Here is a 23018-nt window from a genome sequence, read left to right as displayed (position 1 = left end):
CCCAACCCCACTCCTTTTTTCCATAATATTTTGAATGTTTTATGCATTTGGTAAAATGTTAATAAAAATGTCTTCTTTATTTACATAGTGTTATTTTTCCATCATGTTGTTGTTGTTGGGGCGGCACGGTGGCACAGCAGGTAGTGTCGCAGTCACACAGCTCCAGAGACCTGGAGGTTGTGGGTTCGATTCCCGCTCCGGGTGACTGTCTGTGAGGAGTTGGTGTGTTCTCCCCGTGTCCGCTTGGGTTTCCTCCGGGTGCTCCGGTTTCCTCCCACAGTCCAAAAACACACGTTGGTAGGTGGATTGGCGACTCAAAAAGTGTCCGTAGGTGTGAGTGTGTGAGTGAATGTGTGTGTGTGTGTCTGTGTTGCCCTGTGAAGGACTGAAGGGTGTATTCCCGCCTTGCGCCCAATGATTCCAGGTAGGCTCTGGACCCACCGCGACCCTCAATAGGATAAGCGGTTACAGAGAATGAATGAATGAATGAATGTTGTTGTGGTTTTGTTTTCCCTTTTTTGTCTCTTGACCAAAAACAGGTCTGCCCTATAAAGCAGAATGTTTGGCCACTCCTGATCTAGGATGTACATCTTGGCTTTAACTACTCAATATTTGTTGGCTTAATGCCTGCCCAGCACAAATGCCATCAAAGTCATTGTTGGATTTAACTCTGACCATGAGAGCTCACAGACTGGGTCATTAATTAAGCACTTCATTTCTCTCTCTCTCTCTCGTTCTCTCTCTCTTTTCCCACTCTCTATCAGTGATTGCCCCCACCCTTTTCTGCTTCAGTCCATCATTTCTCATGCCAGAAAAAAAGACCTTCATGCCCAGACCCAGAAATATGATGGCTCTCCTGGTCACCGTGGCAACACTGTCAGGCGATTCAGCATTAGCTAGAGCCAAAAGAGAGAGTGAAAGAGCAGCAGCTAGCAGCTTGAAATAGAAAAAAAAAAACAGACCAAGGAGCAAGTAATAGAATTAACTTATCATCCCGCACACCTGTCCCACCGGTGCCCAAAGCTCAGCTCCATCTCTGTCCGGCTCCAAGGGTCCATCTCTGGGGGTGGTCCGGCTGCATACTGGGCTGAACCTTCAGTGAACTGATGACTGCTGTGTCTCTAGGCAGTCAACCCTGATAGCATAATGTAACAACTATCATAATGTAGCTGTGACATGCCGTCACTCCACATTGTCTGTGTGCTGACACTCGGTGTTGAGATATTAAATCACCCCGCAGCGGGCCTCCTGGTGCTGCTGCTTGACAGGGCCCTGCTGGACTCTGGATGCTGGATGATGGATGCTGTGGTTTGGGTGTGGTTTGGCTTTGACAGGTTTTATATTGCATAACCAAAAACATATCATGTAGTCCTGTTAGCAAAGCTTTAATAAATGATTAATGTGTTTTGGTGGGATTCAACCATTTCTTCAGCAGATTATAGCTGTTATCTTCAGTGTCAGTGTTGTTCTGGCCTGGGTGATATATTACAATAATTAGCTTCATATGTTCTTCATAAAAAAATGTAATTTATATACCTCCATCCTCCATCCAAAGCCACAAAACACCATCCACATTACTTAAGACTTACTTTCTTTGCTATCTTTTGTGTGTATGTTTTTAGCATTTACAGGTTTAAAGCAACACTAGGTAGTACTTTTTACCTTAAAGTTATTGTTTCAAAATCGTTGTGATGTTTCACTGACTTATTATAGGGAGAATAGAGTCTCTCTTGTTGATACTCTGGGCTCAGCACTGCAGAAACTGTACTGTGTACATTTTGGGTAGGAAAGCACCCCCACCCCCTTGAGTTCAGGACAGCGATGTAAAAGTGAACTAAACTCTGCAGCTGCAGGAGGAGCCCAGGAGCAAAAAATACTAAGGAGCCTTTTGTTCCTTTAATGACCTTGTTTAATGGAAATCACATTTGTGATTTGAATAAATACGTTTTGGTGATAAACTATTTCATGTGATTGTCACGAAACACGGGGCGGACTGACGGAGGCAGACGCACTTGCTAGAACACAGATACTTTAATATGATAAAACAAAGAAACAAAACAAACACAAACGGACTCAAGGGCAGATACGAAGTGAGAAAACAACAAGACTAGGAATTTAAACAAAACAACTTGACTTAGAGAGGGAAAGAAACAACATGACATGACTATGAACGAGAAAGAAGCAACACGACAGGACTAAGACTTGGAACATAGCAAAACAATACAACACGACATGACTTGGGAGGTAACAACACAATACGAAACGACATGACTTGACTAGGAAATAGCAAAACAACAAATGACCGATAACAGGAAGTAACACACGGGAACTTAAATACTAAATGCAAACGAGACACACCTGAGACAGATAACGAGGACAGCGAACAAGGAGGCGGAACAAAGGCGGGACATGGGCGGAGACCAGGACAACAACAGACAGAGCCATGTGCAGAGAGAGCAAGACAATGACAAGACGAGGGCGTGACAGTGATGTACTAAAGGATGTAAAAATATATATATATATATATATAGTCATCCTAATTACATCAAGTGATAAAACCTTAGACAACAAATTATCAAGTGAATATTTTTCAAAACCAGTTGTGATGTGGAATTCAGCTATAGGTGCTGTGAGTTTTGTATTTTCATAATTTTACAACTATTCAAATAATTTCGTCACTTTCGCTGTAGGGAAAATGTGCAGTAATTTCCTCAGATGGTGTGCTGCACTCCAGAGAGAGAGAAATTGACTGTAGCTTAAAGGCTTATTAATGCCTTGTAATAATGTAGAGTTTTAACAGTAGCACTGATAGCAAATTACATCACCGTTGCACTAGTGTGGTTTGACATTGAGGGGGGGTTTTATTCCACCAATGGAGACCCATTATGCACATATTAGATATTTCATTAGCTGTGAGTCTGATATTTAGTATTTTATTTTGATAATAGACAAGTGGTTTGCCTTGGTGATGGGTTATATTCCTTGCCTTTAACATGCAGTAATATTAGAAGAACAGCTTTATCAAGCAGTAAAAAAGGTTATGGAGTGTAATTTAATTTTTCAGTTTCATTTTGATTAGTGCACATTTTTCTTCATTGAATCTCGAGGAAGTGTGTGACGCAGGGTGGGCTTAATTCATTTATGTCAAAGACCCACCGTTTATTCTTCACCGGAGCAAAAAAGGTTGTCAATGACAGCTACATTTGTAATATGTTCCTCTGTAATTTTGCCGTCTGAAGCATCCTCAGTCGAGCAGAGTTATTTTTAATCAACTTATTAGATGGAAACACGAGGCAAACTGAAGGCACTTTTTCCGCAATTTATTTTCAAGGGCCCGTCTGAAACATAGGCCGCATGATCGATTGAAACGCCACCCTTAAATATTGAGTCTCATTTTTCCTCAGGATGAGATGTTTATTTTCTGCTCTTACACACACACACACACACACACACACACACACACACACACACCACACACACACACATGCTGGCAGACATATCTGGGCTTTATTAAAGTTCTATTATTGCTTTATTAATTATTCCTCCCTATATTTTATATTCAAATGTTTTTATTGTGTAGCTCAGTGCACCAGGAAACAAAACATAAGGAGAAAGAAAAGGTTTAATAGGGAAGAGGAATAATAAAATATATATAATAAGTTAAATAAATGAATTGCCCCCTCCAGGGTGTGTTCCCGCCTTGCACCCAATGATTCCACGTAGGTTCTGGACCCACCGCGACCCTGAACTGGATAAGCGGTTACAGATAATGAATGAATGAATTAATTAATGTTTGAATTAACAAGCACATATCAACAAGCTCTCTGCGTAATGTCCCACTGCCTGGTATATATACTTATCATGGCTCATATAAAGACATAAATATAATCTAATAATTACACGTAAAAACTGTGAGCTGCCCATCATTGAATGAATGAGAATAGCCGAGAATGGCTACAGTTAACCAAAGCAGAAGTGTATTCAGTTGTTTATATATCCTGACAATGAAAATATAACTGTATTGGATGTTGTTCTTGTGTCATATTCATTAAATTGAATGATTAAATTTATCAGAGTGATATTCAGAACACTATGCAATCCCCATGATCCTTTTGTAGTTTATAGTGTAGATCCTAGATCTCTACAGTAGAATGTATACTGATGAGAATTAGCTTAAGTGTTGGTGGTCTGTCAAACACAGTGTTAAACATTCATTTAATTATTCATTGTCTGTAACCGCTTATCCAGTTCAGGGTTGCGGTGGGTCCAGAGCCTACCCGGAAGGAACACACCCTGGAGGGGGGTTAGTCTTTCATAGGGTGACACACACTCACAAATTCGGTATAAATCAATGGAAAAAAAACACCGTTCCGTTGTCACCTGTAGGTCACTACCTTTACGGCCCACTAATTAAATCTGTGCTTTTTCCCCAGTCCAGTTTCTAGCATGCTTTAATAATGGTTTCCCCCTAATATTTAATATCTAATATCAGATAAGACTGCTTACTGAATGAGGCAAATTGCACCAAATCAAAGCAAGGATCCTTAACACACACCAGTCTTAAAGGCAATGTAAGTAATGGTCTGTTTAATTCTAAGAGTTCTGTAAAGATGTAAACATTCAATCCCAAACTCTCTCTCACACACACACACACCGACACAACTACACACACACTCATTCCAGTTTATCAAGCTGAAGATATTCCACAGTTCTTGTGTCATCTTTGATGCTTCATAGGAGTGGTGTTCTGCATCAGTGACATTGCGTATCCTTGGTGCTTTATAAACCCACCCGGCTGTCAAGGGGACGTAAGAGGGTGAGCAAACTGTCGACAAGATAAATGTACCCTGTGTCCCCATTACATCTCCAGTAATGTTCTGTACCAGTTAAATATGTAAGCAGTTGTTGTGGCATGCGCTGCATTCTCCTGTTTCCAAAATTAGATAATTTCTTGTCTGCAGGTTATATATGTGATATAGCTCTCTGTTGTGTAGACAGGGTGATGCTCATGTCTCTCCTTCATGCAGATGATGTAGACTTGGTTCAAGGGAAGGTCAGGAATCCACAAACCTACTTACCCCTGTCTGCCCTGGGGCGTGTTCTGACATCCCTCCCCCTCCCCCTGCCCCTGCCCTAGTCAATATGGCTGCAATCAGGACAAGCTTCAAATCCTTCCTGAATACATACTGTGACCACCAGAGCCAAACACTACAGTTAGTCACTGCAGTTATAAGAGGTTTATGATGTTCCAGTGGCTTGTAGAAAAAGTGGTAGCTCTAACTACTGAAATTGCAAGTGTTACGTATACATTCATACCATTTTGTCTTACACTAACACTCACTCAAACACTCACTTGTGTGAATTGTGTATAATCACGCTGTGGTGCTGCAGAGTGAAAGAAGGAAAGTTGTCAGCAGTGTGGAAATTCTTCAGTTTTAGCAGATCACAGCAGAAATGTAGCACAAAAAAATAGGTCCAACGCTTACACACTAAAGTAAAAGATTTGAAAACACAGTATTTCAGCAAATCATTTTGAAATCATTACAGGAGCACTGTCAATGATTACAGGGTCTAAGAAAGACACACAAAAAGAAATGTGTAAAAAGAGGTTGGTATATCTGGTTCAAATGGACAAAAAACAAGTCAAGAATTATAAATCCAAAACAATAAATAATAAAGCCAAAATATTTTAGTGGATATGTCTTATTGAATACCTGACTAGTTCCTCACAAATGTACACAATGTACACACTTAAAAATGTTGGTTCTACAAGGGTCTATTTAGAACCCTAGAGCACTCAAAGAACTTTTTGCTTGATAAAAGAGTTCACTGCATCGCAACTGCTGTTTTAAGAAAGTCTTATAGACGGTTCTATATGGCACCAAATTGGTTCTTCTATTGTAACAACTGGACGGTGTTAAATAGAACCATCTATAGCACATTCTCCATCAATGTGAAGAATCCATTCACAATGCAAAGGACTCTTTTATCCAGCAAAATGTTCTTTAAGTGCTCAGGGTTCTATAAAGAACCATTTTATTTACTAAAGAACCCATGTAAAACCATCAATTCTTAAGAGTGGTCTGTTTCCCAGCAGAATGTTGGGAGGGGATGAGTCAAGGTTTTAATAAATAAATAAATAGTAATGTGACTGACGAACTGAAGAAATAGACCATTAGCCTGTTCTTTTACTCTCACTGCCTTCAGAAAGAACTGGAGAAAAGATAGGAATGGGCGTAAGACATTAAATTGGGTGTCTTTGTAGGTGGAAACTTCAAGCCACATCTCACCTATCACTGATGTGCTCACATTCTGGATTCAGTTTGATGCACTAATTAAAAAATGTGGCAGTGGATTTCAGTTTATTTACTTGAGCACTGGCATACAACTTTGATACTGGATATACTGGATGTATATGGGGGCGGCACGGTGGTGCAGCAGGTAGTGTCGCAGTCACACAGCTCCAGGTTGTGGGTTTGATTCCCGCTCCAGGTGACTGTCTGTGAGGAGTTGGTGTGTTCTCCCTGTGTCCATGTGGGTTTCCTCCGGGTGCTCCGGTTTCCTCCCACAGTCCAAAAACACACGTTGGTAGGTGGATTGGCGACTCAAAATTGTCCGTAAGTGTGAATGTGTCCCTGAATTGGATAAGCGGTTACAGATAATGAATGAATGAATGAATGCATGTATATGACTCCATATATAGACTGCAGTTTGAATTTGAATTTGTTTTAAAATGTGGGACAGTGTATATATTGGATGCTGGTGCTGTTATTGACCACACGGTGTTAATAATTGGCCCTGACAGTCCATATTTCTGCATGTCTATCAACGATGATAATTCCGTATATGTATTAGAGCACAGAAAAAAAAAGATTTATGATTTTTATCTTAGACGTATAAACGTCAGTCTGTAATAAAATGCTAAAAAGTGACCTTATAACAATTCAGTGGTCTTGAAATTGACAGTTACAGCAGGACCGGAGACAGTGGTTAGATAAGCTGTGTTAAACTATTAGAATATGAAATGTGTTCATATTCATATACTGAAACAGCAGCTGTCCACTCCATTAGAAACCACTGTCATACTTAGTAAAGACTATAACAAAAACTTCTGCAGCCCTGCAGTGTGTGGAAGGCCACTCTGTGCTGTCCTTGTGCTTGAAAGTGACTGGAAACACAAAAACATATTCATATCATTTTTTCATCCTCATGCTTTTTCCATATGTTACTAGTCGGTATGTATTTGACGTTTATACACTGAACGATCACTGGATTAGGAACACATACCTTATATCTACACTGCACAATGATATCAACATTGTCCATTTTATCAGCTCCTCAGAACATACAGGAGCACTTTACATTTCTCTGCATACTTTCTTATCCCCATTTTACCCTGCTCTTCAGTGGTCAGGGCACCCACAGAGTAGGTGTGATTTGTGTAGTGGATCATTCTCACAGCTGCAGTGATGTTGTGTTGGATTGAGTGGATCAGACACAGCAGTGCTGCTGTAGTTTTTAAAAGCCCTCGGTGTCGCTGCTGGACTGAATTGTCCATCATCTAAAAATAATCAAATCAAGAGCGTCTTTGTTCCACATACTTTTGCTTATGGCCTCACCAAACGACAATCGTGTGTAATAGAAATACTTTGTAAAATGCATTACATTTGACGCAGCGGTGGCGCAGCAGGTAGTGTCGCAGTCACACAGCTCCAGGGACCTGGAGGTTGTGAGTTCGATTCCTGTTCCGGGTGACTGTCTGTGAGGAGTTGGTGTGTTCTCCCCGTGTCTGCATGGGTTTCCTCCGGGTGACTGTCTGTGAGGAGTTGGTGTGTTCTCCCTGTGTCTGCGTGGGTTTCCTCCGGGTGACTGTCTGTGAGGAGTGTGGTGTGTTCCTCCGGGTGCTCCGGTTTCCTCCCACAGTCCAAAAACACACGGTGATAGGTGGATTGGCGACTCAAAAGTGTCCGTGTGTGTGTCTGTGTTGCCCTGTGAAGGACTGGCGCCCCCTCCAGGGTGTATTCCCGCCTTGCGCCCAATGATTCCAGGTAGGCTCTGGACCCACCGCGACCCTGAACTGGATAAGCGGTTACAGATAATGAATGAATGAATGAATGAGTTGTCACACAAGCAAGCCCAAAATGATGAGGGAGACTTTGGACTCTCTTTTTTCTTTCTCTTTATCTTTAAGTGCAGAGCAGGTAGGAGAAGCACACTTCTTGTAAGAATGGTAGAATTCAGTTTATCCATGTTGTACAGATACAATGGTGAATGCTGAAGTAAACTCTAAATGGACACAACACATTAATATGAGGCAGATTTTAAGGTCCTCTTTAATTTTGCTCTATTGATGCATTTTGTATCAAGATTCCAACACAGGATCAAATTTAGAATTTTGTCCATTGCTATGTGCAACAACAATTTTTCTACTTTATATTCTGTACACGTATTTATTTATTTATTTATTTTGTACTCGAGGGAGCTGGAGGTGGGAGATGGGGAGCATGCCTGTGTGAGTGGGTAGAGGCTTCCCTGTTTAATGTGGCTGTGATGATCTCATGGAGGGATTGAATGACAGCTCATCGATGGAGAAGAGAGGATGGGAGGGGTCTGTCTGCCTGACCAGCAATAATTTTGTGTGCGTGTGTGAGAGAGACACACTTTCTCTCAGACACACACACACACACACACACACACACACATAGATATAGAGATGTCTTCTCTTTCCTATATGCTATTACTCTCCTCATCTTTGTTTTTTCCATTTCCTCAGATATCTCCATCCCTTTCTCTCTCTCCACTCACTTTCTCTCCCCCTCTTTCTTTTTTCTTGCTCACTCCCTCGCTCTCTCTTTCTGACTCAATCCTCTTGAGTGTTTCTCTAATTACCGATCAGAGCTGTGAGAGGGGGAGATAGGATGAGAGAGAGAGAGAGAGAGAGAGGGAGGATGTCTTAGAGTGTTGAGAGAGCAGTTAGTGGAGGTATGGCGGTTGTGGGCCACTGCTGCTGGCCACTCTGGTGCTGCGTGACCTGCTGGTGCTGTAACTCTTCTTCTCCGTGTCCCACAGATGAGTTCAAGGGCTCCAGCATTGTGGAGCTGATGAAGAAGGAGGGCACCACCCTGGGACTGACTGTGTCTGGCGGCATCGACAAGGACGGAAAACCCAGAGTCTCCAACCTGCGCCAGGGAGGCATTGCTGCCAGGTCAGTGTACAGTTCACAGCAATGGCATGTTACAGTTTACAGAACAGTCATTTTACTCCTTTTCCAAATATAATCCGGTAGTCAGTGTCAGTAGACTACCAATATGCTGTAGAAAGTGAATGTGAATTTTAGCAACTGAGTTTGATTTAGTTTCAGTCTTTTGACAAAATGTGTATTAGGTTTAGTCTGATAATGATTATGTTTACACTAAATATTATAGATTAATTTAACATGGTAACTTTATTATAATACAGCATTTATTTACAGTGGAAATTCAAAGTGAGCGACAGAAGATACTTGCAGTCGACTGCAAGTGTCTCAACCTAGCAACACTTCAACTCTTCCTTATTGCGCCTAGTCACACTAGTTGCCCTGACAACAGCAAACAGCCAGAGCATTTTCCTGTTTTTATTCCCTTGTGTCTTTCTGTTTTCAAATAAGACATTTTACAGAAGTCTTTAACATTTTTGTTTATTTTTCTGCATTGAAAAACAGTGCAAATCATTTTAATATAATTCTTAAATTTGAATGATTTTTTAAAATTCTAATCTGTTTTTTTATTATGAAATATAGGTTATCAATTAATATATTCATCATCCATCCATCCATTATCTGTAACCGCTTATCCAATTTAGGGTCGCGGGGGGTCCAGAGCCTACCTGGAATCATTGGGCGCAAGGCGGGAATACACCCTGGAGGGGACGCCAGTCCTTCACAGGGCAACACAGACACACACACATTCACTCACACACTCGCGGACACTTTCGAGTCTCCAATCCACCTGCAACGTGTGTTTTTGGACTGTGGGAGGAAACCGGAGCACCCGGAGGAAACCCACGCGGACACGGGGAGAACACACCAACTCCTCACAGACAGTCACCCGGAGCTGGAATCGAACCCACAACCTCCAGGTCCCTGGAGCTGTGTGACTGCGACACTACCTGCCACCGTACCGCCTATATTCATCATAGTTTTTGTTAATGAACTCAGCACTGATAGACTGCACTGATACTTTGAAGCAGTTTCAGACGTGCAGGCATGCGACTGAGTCAACATTTCACATGCATCCAGTAGGAGTTTAACTGAATCAACTAAATTTTGCTGGTGTTGTATTATTGCACGCCGCCAATATTTTGAAAGGAGAGATTATTACATTGGAGTATCAGCAGATAATTGAGGATCAGTTATTCGTTTACAGAGGGATAAAAGGGTTACGGGACTACATCTGCTCCCAGATACTACAAAGCAAACAGCCGCAAACTGTTGGACTAATGTATAACATACTATTGTCTATGACAATGCGGAAAAGATCTGACCTTAATTGGATACCATGTTAGCACTGTAGCTCCAGCGCTAAATCTGCAACTAGACATGTAGGCTTATTGGCTTTATTTAGCATAAGGAAAAAACTGGACATTTGAATCTTCTCCAAAGTGTCTGTGTGACATGAATTTTGATGTGTTGGTCTGGATTGGATTTATTCAATCGTGTGTGAATTGGATTTGTGTTTTGGATGGTGTATGGTTTGGATGACTGGGTTTGAGTATTAAGATGTTAGGGAGTGTCTGTGTGTATGTGTGTGTGTGTGTGTGTGTGTGTGTGTGTGTGTGTGTGTGTGTGTGTGTGTTTGTGCGCATGTGTGTGTGTGTTCATGTATGCTGCAGGGCTGGGTCACTGTAAATCAATGCTATGTAGAGCTGGACTTTTTCTTCCACCTTGTTGACTTTGAACATCTCTCTCCCTCTCTCTCTCTCTCTCTCGCTCTCTCTCTCTCGCACTCACTCTCTCTCTCTTTCTCACTGTGTGTGTGTGTGTGTGTGTGTGTGTTGTGTGTGTATATGTGTATAAATGCAGGCTGCTCAGAGAACACTCTGGGGTCACCTCCCTGCACAGATTTATACACACCATCAGCTCTTACTCACTGAGAGGCTAAATTACACACACATTTCATTTCACATTTCATTTCTTAGGAGCATATAATCACCAAATAAGAGCATCAGGCTAATACACTGTAATACACTAGCCACACTAAAGCAGTCCAGTACAACACTGTTGTATTCTTACTCTTCTGTTCTATACAATGCGAAACGAACCTGTTTAAAGGGGACATGTAGACCTTTTCCACACGTTAGCACAGGAGTAGCAGAAGCGGTGTGTTTTTAGTAATTTTCCCTCTTTCTCTTTTACTCCATTCTCGTTTTGGCCGTATTTAATCAGTACATTATTCATCAAAACCAAGAACCACAAAGAACGGATGTGTGTTCTCCAGAAGAACATGCTTGAAAAGAACATTCTTGAGAGGAGCAAATTCGTGATGCCGCAGTGAATGATGGGACTTTCAGGTCATTCTCATTGTCATGTCATCAACTGATGCATCCTTGTTATTTTTTGGGGCGGATTCTCACCATTTGTGTTCTTGAGTACTGGAATGTAACTTCAGCAGCGGAAGACGATGTGAAGCGAGAATGTAAGAACACACAATTAGGTGTACTGTGAAACAGCCTTCTGTCAAACAAACATGAGTCCAGCGCTGTGAATGGACACACGGATCCGGAGGCCATAGTACATTTTAAAAAGAGACATCAAAACACCAGGAAGAATGAGAGAAACACAGATGTTCAATCCCAAACCACATCACAATCCCTATGTAGTGCCTGTAGTCATGAAGTTACTAGATCTAAATCTTAACAGTGCATTATATATTTCTATCTTAACACCATTTATATTTATTCATATGTTGATATCTGAAATCTAGTGCTGTCTGCGTGTGTACATCGTAGTTTTATGACCTATGTACGTCAGAATGTAGGAAGTGAGGAGCAACGCAAAATCAGAACAACTCGTTTTATCAGAACAGCTCTGATAGTCTGTTTTCAGACTTGGAAAGACCACAAAAATGGACTGGGTTGTTTTATTTCACAGTTTATTGGTTGCTCCAAATCCCCAAATCAAAAGTGATTTGTCCTCTTTAAATCTATTTATCAAGGAAATGTGTGTTTCTGTGTTTTAGACAAAAGTAACTTTGAGAAAATGTTTTCAGAAAATGTAGTTGATCTCCCCTAAGCTTAGTAGAAGAACACACGTCTCTTTACAGTTCAGTGCCTCTAGCCGCTGTGTGAATTTGTAACATTTCATTAACAGCACACTGTTAATCAAATTTAATGAAGGATTGATTCAGTCAAACAGGTGTTAAATGGTAATTAGTACTGGGCTGCCGCAAAGAGACATAAGTATGGACCCTATCACAAATGTTCTCTGTTGGTGCCATAGCCCTCTATAATCATGACTCCAAGTGTGTGTATTTGGCCTTGCTCTCCCTGATTGGGCAGGTCCTACTCCCTCCTGATGTTTGTGATGTATGTTATGCTAGCCAAGGATCCAGTCCAAATGCCTACTTACAGTGACAAATGTGTGCGTGTATATACACAGATATATATAATGTTAATTAATTAATGACCTCTACACTCATATTTGATCCGTTTCATACAGGTACTCTGCTGTGTTTGATCCTTTTGTATCAGTACACACCATCACCAATTAATTTTCACAGCATTGCTGAGAAGTATCGCCCCACCCTATTAACACCTGCTCTGTTGGATCCTGACCATTGAACAGCAGGGTGAAAAATACATTTAAAATTAATTAATTAATTAATTACTAATTAAAAAAAGCAAAGTGTGTCACAGATACGTTACTGTCTGTTATTAAGTAGGAAGTATACTTGCATGGTCACTTTTTGGCTGATTGTGATGATCAAATTGTGTGTGCTTGTGTGTGTGTGTGTGTGTGTGTGTGTGTGTTCCTCTTTGCACTGTATTTTGTTCTATATTTGAAGTGTCACTGTGTGTGACATAAAAGCTTGAAATGGCAGAGTCACTTTACAGGAGCACAGTGTAAGCGTGGAACTCAAGCTGTTTACACTAGATCTGGCAAACACTGCAAATAGCTGCTCCATATCACACTTGTTTTTCCATATCTGTCAACAATCTGCTAAAAATTGGAGTATATTCAAATGTGTACTAGAAAGGGTTGGAGAGAGAGAGAGAGAGAGAGAGAGACAGAGACAGAGAGAGAGAACACCCTGACACCCTCCTCGGTGGATGTTTCCACAGAACAATGCCTTCTATTCATCTTCTCAGAGCAGCTATCAAAACTCTGAGCTTCACCTGACTCAGTCTCCTCCTCTTCGCTTGGTTCTATCTCTCTGTTCATTCCCCCTTTTCCATTCTGTTGTTTTCCTTCCCCCCTGTTCAATTTCCCTTTCAGCTTCTGCTCTTCCCTGTTTGTCTCACACTTTTTGTCTGCTCTCACTTCATGTCCCCCTTCAGATACCTTTAGTCTCATTTAATGTTTATATCATCGCTGGGCCTAGGAGAGGCATAAACCCTGGCTTAGAACCTTGGCTTCGGTTTGAAGCTTGGATAAATTTTCATAAGTTATACATCATGTGGGTCCTAGTGCCATTGGAATAATGCTTACAACTGTATCCAAACTCCGCCACTCATGTCATGTCTTTGCTTCAAATATTATTTAAAAAGGGAAGTAGTTTAAAGATAAACAGTGGTATGAATGTGTTAAAATCAGCTGTCATGTTTTTATGTTTTTTAAATCTGTAAAATCTTGGTCTTCTCAATCTTAGAAACATCTAGAAATTAATTATACCTAAAATGATCAACAACCAAACTGATACTACAAATTATGCACATGATTATGAATACATAAGGGTGGCACGGTGGCGCAGCAGTCACACAGCTCCAGGGGCCTGGAGGTTGTGGGTTCGATTCCCGCTCCGGGTGACTCTCTGTGAGGAGTTGGTGTGTTCTCCCTGTGTCTGCGTGGGTTTCCTCCGGGTGCTCCGGTTTCCTCCCACAGTCCAAAAACACACGTTGATAGGTGGATTGGCGACTCAAAAGTGTCCGTAGGTGTGAGTGAGTGGTGAGTGTGTGTTACCCTGTTAAGGACTGGCGCCCCCTCCAGGGTGTGTTCCCGCCTTGCGCCCAATGATTCCAGGTAGGCTCTGGACCCATCGCGACCCTGAACTGGATAAGGGTTACAGATAATGAATGAATGAATATGAATACAAATTCTGTTGAATTCTTAAAAATAAATTGCCTTAGCGATTTTACAAAAAAGTCACACAAAACCTTCATAATTATAAATATTTATACATTTATTAGCTCTGTCCAACACTTTACTGTACTATAGCTTCCCAAGGACCTCTATTAATCAAGGTATATATGTTGTACATAGCTTTCCCGGTGATGAAATGCCAGAAGATACCTGTCTGACAAACACTGCAGCTGATGGGGGTCTGGCAAAATTAGACTTACCTGGTTTGTAATCTTGTTTCTCCATTTTTTCCCCCTTCCATCCTTTTTTCCTGAACAGGAGTGACCAGCTGAACGTAGGAGACTACATCAAGTCTGTCAACGGCATCAACCTGACCAAGTTCCGGCACGATGAAATCATAAGTCTGTTGAAGAATGTGGGAGAGAGGGTGGTCCTGGAGGTGGAATATGAACTGCCCCCTGTCTGTGAGTCCACACACGTTGTTTTGGGTTTCTAGACATTACACTCTATCACTTACAACTGCATGCTAAGTCAACTTATTTCTTTTACTTAGCTATGCAACTCAAATGTTAAGGCATATTCATGTAACATACTAGAACAGCTACTTTTTTTTCTGGTAATCAGGTTAGTCCGTTAGACAGCAAAAACAGCACATCAGAAAACACGGGGGGTGTGTGCTGGAGGGCAGAGAAGGTTGGGAGCTGGTGCTTAAGGGGCAAGACTGGCTTGACAATGTGAAGAGTCAGGGAGCAGGTAGCAGCTTGCTTTAATGCAGCTTTTCATGGTGATGTGCAAAGTGCTGCACAGCAGAAAGCCTTTCCTTTGAAAAGGAGAGGAAACCCTTTTTTCCCTCTCTCAAATTTGCCAGACATAAGTCTGGCTAGAGGGGTCCCCATGTGCTGGCACAACTCTCTTCAAAATAGATAGAGGAATGCTTTTTTTATGCACATGCTGCTTGTACCTTACTGTGCTTACAGCAGTGTGCCCAACTACTCTGTGGCTGCTCTAGGCCATTTTTGACATTTTATCTGCTTTTACATTTAATCGTATAGTTTCTGCTGAATTTGAATGGTTTTATTTAGTTTTGATACACAATCCTCATTTTGGAATAAGCAAACAAAACCATTCTAAAGGTGAATCCTGTTTCTTAGTTTTACTCCTACCCCTTGTTTTCAAGCTAAAAGGTCTGGTGTTTAAATGCTTTCCTTTCGAAATGGAACAACCTTCCAAGAGATGCATCATCTGAACACAAAAAGAGCAGTGCTTCAGAGACGATGTGCTGACAGTCTGCAGCAATATCAGAGAAGTGCTGTTGGACTTTAACGTTGTTGGATTTAGGGCTGAAAAAGCATTCAACAACAACATATTACCACCCACTACTGACACTGCTTATTCTGCAGCTTTTTGTTTGAAACTTTCAGTTCCACCTTAAATACTACAATGTCTCAATTGCTACAATGGAATTGCTTCACTATTTAAGGTGGGACTAGAAATGTACTAGTTAACTACTGAGCCATCAGCATAGAGCTAGCAGTGTTATTCTTGTTATGAATAAAGGGCCGAATCTCCATTTCAAGGGGTATATAGCCCTACCGCTTTGCCCCGAGCCACATGCTCCAGTGTCATACTACTTATGCTGTTGTCCCTGGCGACCACTTCCTTTTAAAGTACACACTGATAGCACGTCATGCAGTCTTTCTCTTACACTCACCATTTTTAAAACTTATTCTACCCCCATTTTCCTCCTCTCTCCCTCTATTTCCATCCTTTCTCTCTCTCTAAGATATCCTCACTCTCTCTTTTTCTTGTCCACCTCACTCTCTCTCCTTCTTTTATACACTCTTTCTCTCCCTCACTGGCTCTTTTCTCTCTCTCTCTCTCTCTCTCTCTCTCTTACCTACCATCTTCCCTCTCCCTCTTTTTCTGCTCTTCTTCATTTTCTGGGTTGTATGCGCCATTCCATGTGCCTCATGCCCCATGCCTCAATGCAGCGTCAGCATCAGCAGTAGGTATGAGCCAGCCCTAAAAGAGCATAACGGCCTTGGCCCCTCTGGGCATGTAAGATGGCAGAACTGGGCAGTTAGTGTTCCCCTTCAAATGTGGTGAGCTGTTTTTTGAGTGTCGTATATATTTGAGGGGTGGTAGATACCAGACCTGTCGGGTTAGAAATGTGTCTATATGACACCTGAGCACTGAAATATTAATATTAATATAGTAATTATATATACAGCAAGCCTATGCACTTCTGTTATTTTGCGCAGCTTTGAAAATGCTGTGGAGCAGGAGCTTTAAGTAGGTTCACACCTTCTCAGTCTTCTTGATGTGCATAAGGTTATGCTGTAGGTCATGGAGTTAGTTAAGGTCATAGAGCATGTGAAGGAGCTGGAGACAGTCATTAGCATTAGCACCAATTTCCTTGATGAGATTTGCTCAGCGGTGCATGTACCCTCGGAAATGTGTGTCCTGTACCCTGTTGTCTTTGCTTCAGCACCACAATCTGAGCCAGTGAAACAACTCATGACTGATCACATTAGAAAGAGGGATAGATCATTGTTGGTAGTGCAGATTCCTGGCTTCCTTATTATTAAAAAGGACATGTTAAGTTCCTAATTAAAATATGCGTTGGCATACTTGTTACTAATAATATTAACAATACAATGACTATAAATATTAAAGACTGTATTCCATCTAAGTGCTGCATATTAATTTGGAGCCTCCTGGTGAAGTCACTGAATTATCCAGTAAATCTGCAGGAATTAAATGTGGTCCTTGGGGTCCTTTTTCCAAAGATTTAAAAATAAATAAATAACAACAAATAAATCAACACCTCACCTTGCCCTGCTTCATTTACATGAAAGTGTCCTGTATAATGCCAGGGTGAAGAGGGCACTAAATTATCAAAACACACTTTCCAAGGTCAACAAGAGCATGCTATGCTGGTGCAGTGTGCAGTGTGCTGTGTGAGGCAGTTTTTTCACCCCCCTCCACGAAGATATGTCCAATTATACACATTAATACATTAGTTAACAGTGTCTTTATTAGAGATGTGGAACCATAAAGTACAACTCTATCCTCTTTTCTCTGTGAGACATCCCTGAGTGTCTTTGATGTATAGAACACTGTATCTGAAGCGTAATCAATATTTGATTTGTTTGTTTCTTATCTCTGCAGCTGTTCAGGGTTCAGGAGTAATGTTTAAAAATGTGGAGGTGACTCTGCATAAAGAAGGCAACACATTTGGATTTGTGATCAGAGGTACGTAAATACTCTTCTCCTTTACTGATGACTATAAACCTACATTACACAGCGTACACTGAGTAATCATTTACTTATATACTTATATAACCCATTAAATATACATACAAACATTTCAAAGAAAGTGTGAGTTTGTGTGTTATATTTATCCTACATTGTCCCAGAGAATTAAACCATATTTTTTAAAAATACGGTAATAATACTGTTCTTCTTGAAGCCTTGCAGTATTCGCCTTATTATTTAAATCTGGACTCTGACTATAAGAAAATATGAGCCTAATAAATAATAATCCAAAAACACACGTTGGTAGGTGGATTGGCGACTCCAAAGTGTCCGTAGGTGTGAGTGAATGTGTGTGTGTGTGTTGCCCTGTGAAGGACTGGCGCCCTATCCAGGGTGTATTCCTGCCTTGAGCCCAATGATCCCAGGTAGGCTCTGGACCCACCGCGACGCTGAACTGGATAAGCGGTTACAGATAATGAATGAATGAATGAATGTTACATGTGTGTTCACATACCCAAAGTGAAAAAATATATATATATAGATTTAAAATATTATATAAAGCCCACTTTTTTTTAATTAGAGTGTGGTCTATATCTGTAAACATATAAATTTGTCCCTCAAAAATAAAAGATTATCTTAAAAAGATAAATAAATATTAACCTAGCCTAAGACAATAAAGAGATGACTGTGATATTTGTGAAAACACGTCATTCAAATTGCAAATTATAACGTTCAGAGCAACATAATCTGATTGACAGCAAACAGAAACTGTGTTATCAGTAAAAATCAATTTCCTCTTTGTACACACTTACTAGCCAATAGAGCAAGTGAATTTTTTTCCACTGCGGAAATTGCCCTGTCTTTTTCCATTGACTGCAAATAAGAGCTGAGGAGGAGTCCTTCATGTCCAAAGAGTGCATCACTAGAATTTCTTTACTCCTTAAAGTGTCCTTACATCAGTAATATGCCTCTAATAAGGAGTGTCTGAAAAAGGCTCAACCTTGTGTTGAGACATATCTGCAGACAGTACTCATTAAATATGGCCTATTTTATCAGGACTGTGGACACCATCCTAGCAGTATATTGCATCATTGCCCAGCATTTGGGGCCATTTTTGTATTTCTGTGTTTCTGTGAGTGCATTTGAATTGTATTTTTTTTTGCAGTCACTGTTCATTGCCTTAGTAAGAATTATGGCAATTTAATGTTGCAGACAAGTTCTTAAAAAATGTTTAATTGTGAGTTTTTAAATTAAAAATATCATATTGAAATGTAGGGCGGATCGGTGGTGCAGCAGGTAGTGTCGCAGTCACACAGCTCCAGGGGCCTGGAGGTTGAGGGTTCGATTCCCGCTCCGGGTGACTGTCTGTGAGGAGTTGGTGTGTTCTCCCTGTGTCCGTGTGGGTTTCCTCCGGGTGCTCCAGTTTCTTCCCACAGTCCAAAAAACACACGTTGCAGGTGGATTGGTGACTCAAAAGTGTCCGTATGTGTGTGTGTGTATCTGTGTTGCCCTGTGAAGGACTGGCGCCCCCTCCAGGGTGTGTTCCCGCCTTGCATCCAATGGTAGGCTCTGGACCCACCATGACCCTGAATTGGATAAGCGGTTACAGATAATGAATGAAAAAAAAAATGAATATTGAAACGTAAGCTAATCAACCAGGATATTTTATATTCTTCACATTTTTCTTGTAAACACCACCGAAGTTCAGTTTTAGATGTTGTTTAAATTTTCTGCTTCTTGCACTAATATATGTAAACTGTAGTGATGTACTGATTTTTCATTAATGATGATGACATATAGATTTATGTCCCAGATGAAGGTTAAAAATTGTACTACACTGACCCTATACAGTGTAAGTAAAGCAAACACTGACTAGGACCCATGTGGATTGGCATGTGTCCTTTGAATCCTATACATCGATGTGAGTTCATTTGATTCATGTCTACATCAAAGAGAACGTGTGTTATCCTTGAAGATTTATTTCCAGTGCTCCAGACTTCTAAAAAAAATAATAAAAAGGGAAATTACATCAGCTTCCAGTGCTCAATTTACATTCATTTATATTTACCTATAAGGGCTCCCTTAAAAGCAAACTATACACATTTTAGATGTGTTCAGAGTGGAAAAGCTTTTAACTGGCTGATAGAAGGTTGTGGGTAGCCATGGTTATATGGATCTAAATATGGATCAAAGAAATATTTTTATGAAAATATTAATTTATTTATTTGTTTTTAGTCATTGCCAGCTTGAAGTCTGTAGTTATTGAGAGGTAGTCTCCCTGCCCCAGCTCTTTTGGGAGGGCCTTAACTTAGAAGTTGGACCATTTTTGTGGAGCTCTCTTTGCGTTCAGCAACAGGACTAGTGAGGTCAGCTGTGGATATTGGATGATTGGTTCTGGACCACTAACGCCAACTCACCCCAGATTTTGAATGTTGCTCTATCATTCCAGAGTTTCACTGTTCTACAACCCCTCTTTCCCTCTAGCTGAGAGGTGGACTTTGGGCATTGTTACTTCCCATCTCCCCATGCTTTTCGTCAATGCTTCTACATGGAGATCATACAAACTGTGGAAGTAATGAGCTAAATTAACTAATTGGAAGGAGTGTCTAAACTTTCTTTATAGTGAGGAGAGTACTGGGAAATGCACTGGGAAATGCATTAAAGTCTTGCATTCAGAAGCAGCGAGTTATGGGTTGCGCTCAGATCTGTGGCTATGGAAGGCAAAACTTATCTGTAGTAAACATTAGTTCCCAAGAGCACGTGTGCAGTATGTTTATCTTCATGACCACATTTGTCAGAAGTGTTAATGTGTTGCAATGTCCCCACAGGAGGCGCCCATGAAGACAGGAACAAATCTCGCCCGGTTACCATAACAACTATCAGACCCGGAGGCCCCGCTGACAGGTGAGATAGTCCTCCTTATGTCAAAGGCCTCGGCGTTCCTAGATAAACCAAAACAACAGCTTGAGGATGCACACACATTTCCAACGTTCGAGGATGTTCTAATATCAATGAGCAAGGCTTATTCTGTTTATCACAGATGGTAATATTAGGTGTACAAATTATGTTTAAAGCGTTTGTGTGTGTGTGTGTAATGTAAATTTCTAATTCAAAATTCAAATATTCTGAAGCTCTTTTACCATTTGATGTTAATTGTTGCTTAGTAGAAAAATTACCATTGTCGTTTTATGCAAAAAAAATAACTAAAAAACTGAAATAACTAAAAAAAAAAAATTGAAACAGTTTGAAAATTGCAAATGAGAATAATTTATTAGTCACTGCATTTCTGTCAAGGAAAATGTGCTGCAAAATTTCAATTTGTTCTGTTCTTGGGGATAATATTGTATCCAAATGTATGTGTGAGTTTTGATTTAGATGATTTAATGGTGTTTGCTTTTGTGAATATAGTGTATTTATACCTCATTTTTAGGTTATTTTGTGTTCAATAAAACAACTGTTGTAATTAGTGTAAAACGACAAGAGCAGGAGAATATTTGAATAATGAATTACAATTATATGTTACACAGAAATGCTTTAAAACGTATTTTTACACATAACAATTGAGACAGTATCTGTTCTTGCAGATAATACTATTCCTTCATTTCCAAGAGCCCATGATGTCATGATATGGTGCATTGTGGTCAGGATACCTCAAGTCTTTTTCTCATTTTGAAATGATCATAATACGAACTGTGTTTAATGTTATCTCATATTGTTTAGTCGTGCAGATAATGACCCTGCAAGATCCCCAGTTTTTGCAAAATCACAGTCTGTGACTAAAAACCTCATTGTCAGTAGATGAGAAAGGGTATCAGTCTTTTAAAAGCCTTTTTAGGGTTTTTTTTTTCCTCAAAAGTCTTTAAGTGTTAGAGTTTGGCTTCATAGTGAGAAACCTTGATGAAAAAGAAGAGAGGTGCTACAGAACGCTGCTAGAGTAATTGGTATCTGCTCTTTTATGGTACTGTCTAATTCTAAGTCTTTGTGGTGTAAACAAAGTCATTTACATGGAGTCAGTACTTTTCCAAGTGGTTTAAACGAAATGGTTCATTGTAGTGAAACTTTCTGAATAATTTCCTTACAAAGGTGATTCAGCAAATCTTTTCTGTTTTATACCTAATGTTGATAAAGTTTTTTTTTTTTTTTTTTTTTTTTTTTTTTTTTTTTCTCCTTTTGTTCAAGTTTTCCTTGAACACAATTTTACTTTGTAAGACCAGACATGTACAGATCTAACACAAATATATCTACAGATCTTCAAAATACATATTACCCCAAAATGTTTTAAGAAACAAAGATTGTAAACACTGGATAACTTATAATAATTATAATAATTATGATACTTAGACGAATACATTTAATATATATGGTGCCTTTCAAATACCCAAGGTCCTTTTACAATCCAGATAGAACAAAAACAAAAAATACAGCAGACAGCAAAAATACACAAACAGCCACACAATAAACTATAGCACAGCAGAGTTAGCAGTCCGACAGTCAAACCAGAGAAGAGCACTCATTCACAAGACCAAATCTGGCTCCCAAAATGTAAATGCCAGCAGTATTAGCTGTCACTAGATTGAAACGGTGTGCCTCGGACAAGAGTCCTAACTGACAGAGCAGCAAAAACAAACGGGTGACAACACAAGCTCCGCTGGTCAGCAGACACGGCTGCCAGCATCGCCAGCTGGAAACAGGCTCCCTTGGTCAACATTATTCACAACCAAACCCTTTCAGTGCAATGGGCATATTTGACTTATAAAACATCTGGATTGTATAGATTGTCCTGTACTTATTCTCATTTGCACATTCTTTAATAGCTGCTATTTTTTTTCTTTTTTATCTATGCTAATTTAGTGCTTTTTCTATCCACATAAAGCTATTACAGGTTATTAGAATTGATATACTATTGTAGTGAATGTATTGTCTACACCCTCACAGGATAAGTGTCATGAAAGTGAAAATGTATCGGCTCTGTTTGCATTTTCACAAGAATTTTGATACAGACTGGGCACAGTAGGGGTGCTAATGACATTTTAAAGTTGTGAGGCGCTGTTTCCCCTTTAACATTTGAATTTGCATTTCTAGGATGGTGATAAGTTTGAAAATTACATTTCAAACGCATTGTCACTGAATGCATATTAGATGAATAACTTTTTTAATTATTATTATTTTTAGAGAGTTGTAGCAGGATCACATGGATCATGTTCATTCTTTTTTTTATTGCTATAACAACATAAGAAATACAAACAATGAGTAACAACATACCCTAAAAACAAGTACGTACATTAATAACAAACTGTTCGTGAAATGTATGTAACTATGTTTAAGTATAATTATCATGGATTGTAAGCATGTAAAAATAATTGGGAAGAACATTTTCATTTAAATAAAGATACACCAAGCATTCAAATCTACATGTAAATGAAATATCAATAGACAAAAATTCAATTGCAAACGTAAATGGAATTAGTGAATTAGAATTTTAATC

The 23018-nt window shown here is 40.0% G+C and overlaps 1 protein-coding gene across 15 annotated transcripts in view; it reads left to right on the top strand.

The window, feature by feature from the left end:
* Positions 1–23018, top strand: part of grip1 (glutamate receptor interacting protein 1) — a 401866-nt gene that overhangs the window by 294138 nt on the left and 84710 nt on the right. For all 15 annotated transcript variants that reach the window (XM_066667721.1, XM_066667725.1, XM_066667724.1 and 12 more), the window contains exons 3-6: positions 9070–9205; positions 14594–14739; positions 17447–17530; positions 20362–20437. In XM_066667721.1, the coding sequence (XP_066523818.1) occupies positions 9070–9205; positions 14594–14739; positions 17447–17530; positions 20362–20437 (442 nt within the window). The remainder of the gene's footprint in view (positions 1–9069; positions 9206–14593; positions 14740–17446; positions 17531–20361; positions 20438–23018) is intronic.

This window comes from Hoplias malabaricus, chromosome 4, assembly GCF_029633855.1.
Source record: "Hoplias malabaricus isolate fHopMal1 chromosome 4, fHopMal1.hap1, whole genome shotgun sequence".
In the NCBI taxonomy this organism is placed as follows: Eukaryota; Metazoa; Chordata; class Actinopteri; order Characiformes; family Erythrinidae; genus Hoplias; species Hoplias malabaricus.
Note: the sequence above shows the minus strand (reverse complement) of the source record. Positions and strands in the feature narration are given on the sequence as shown.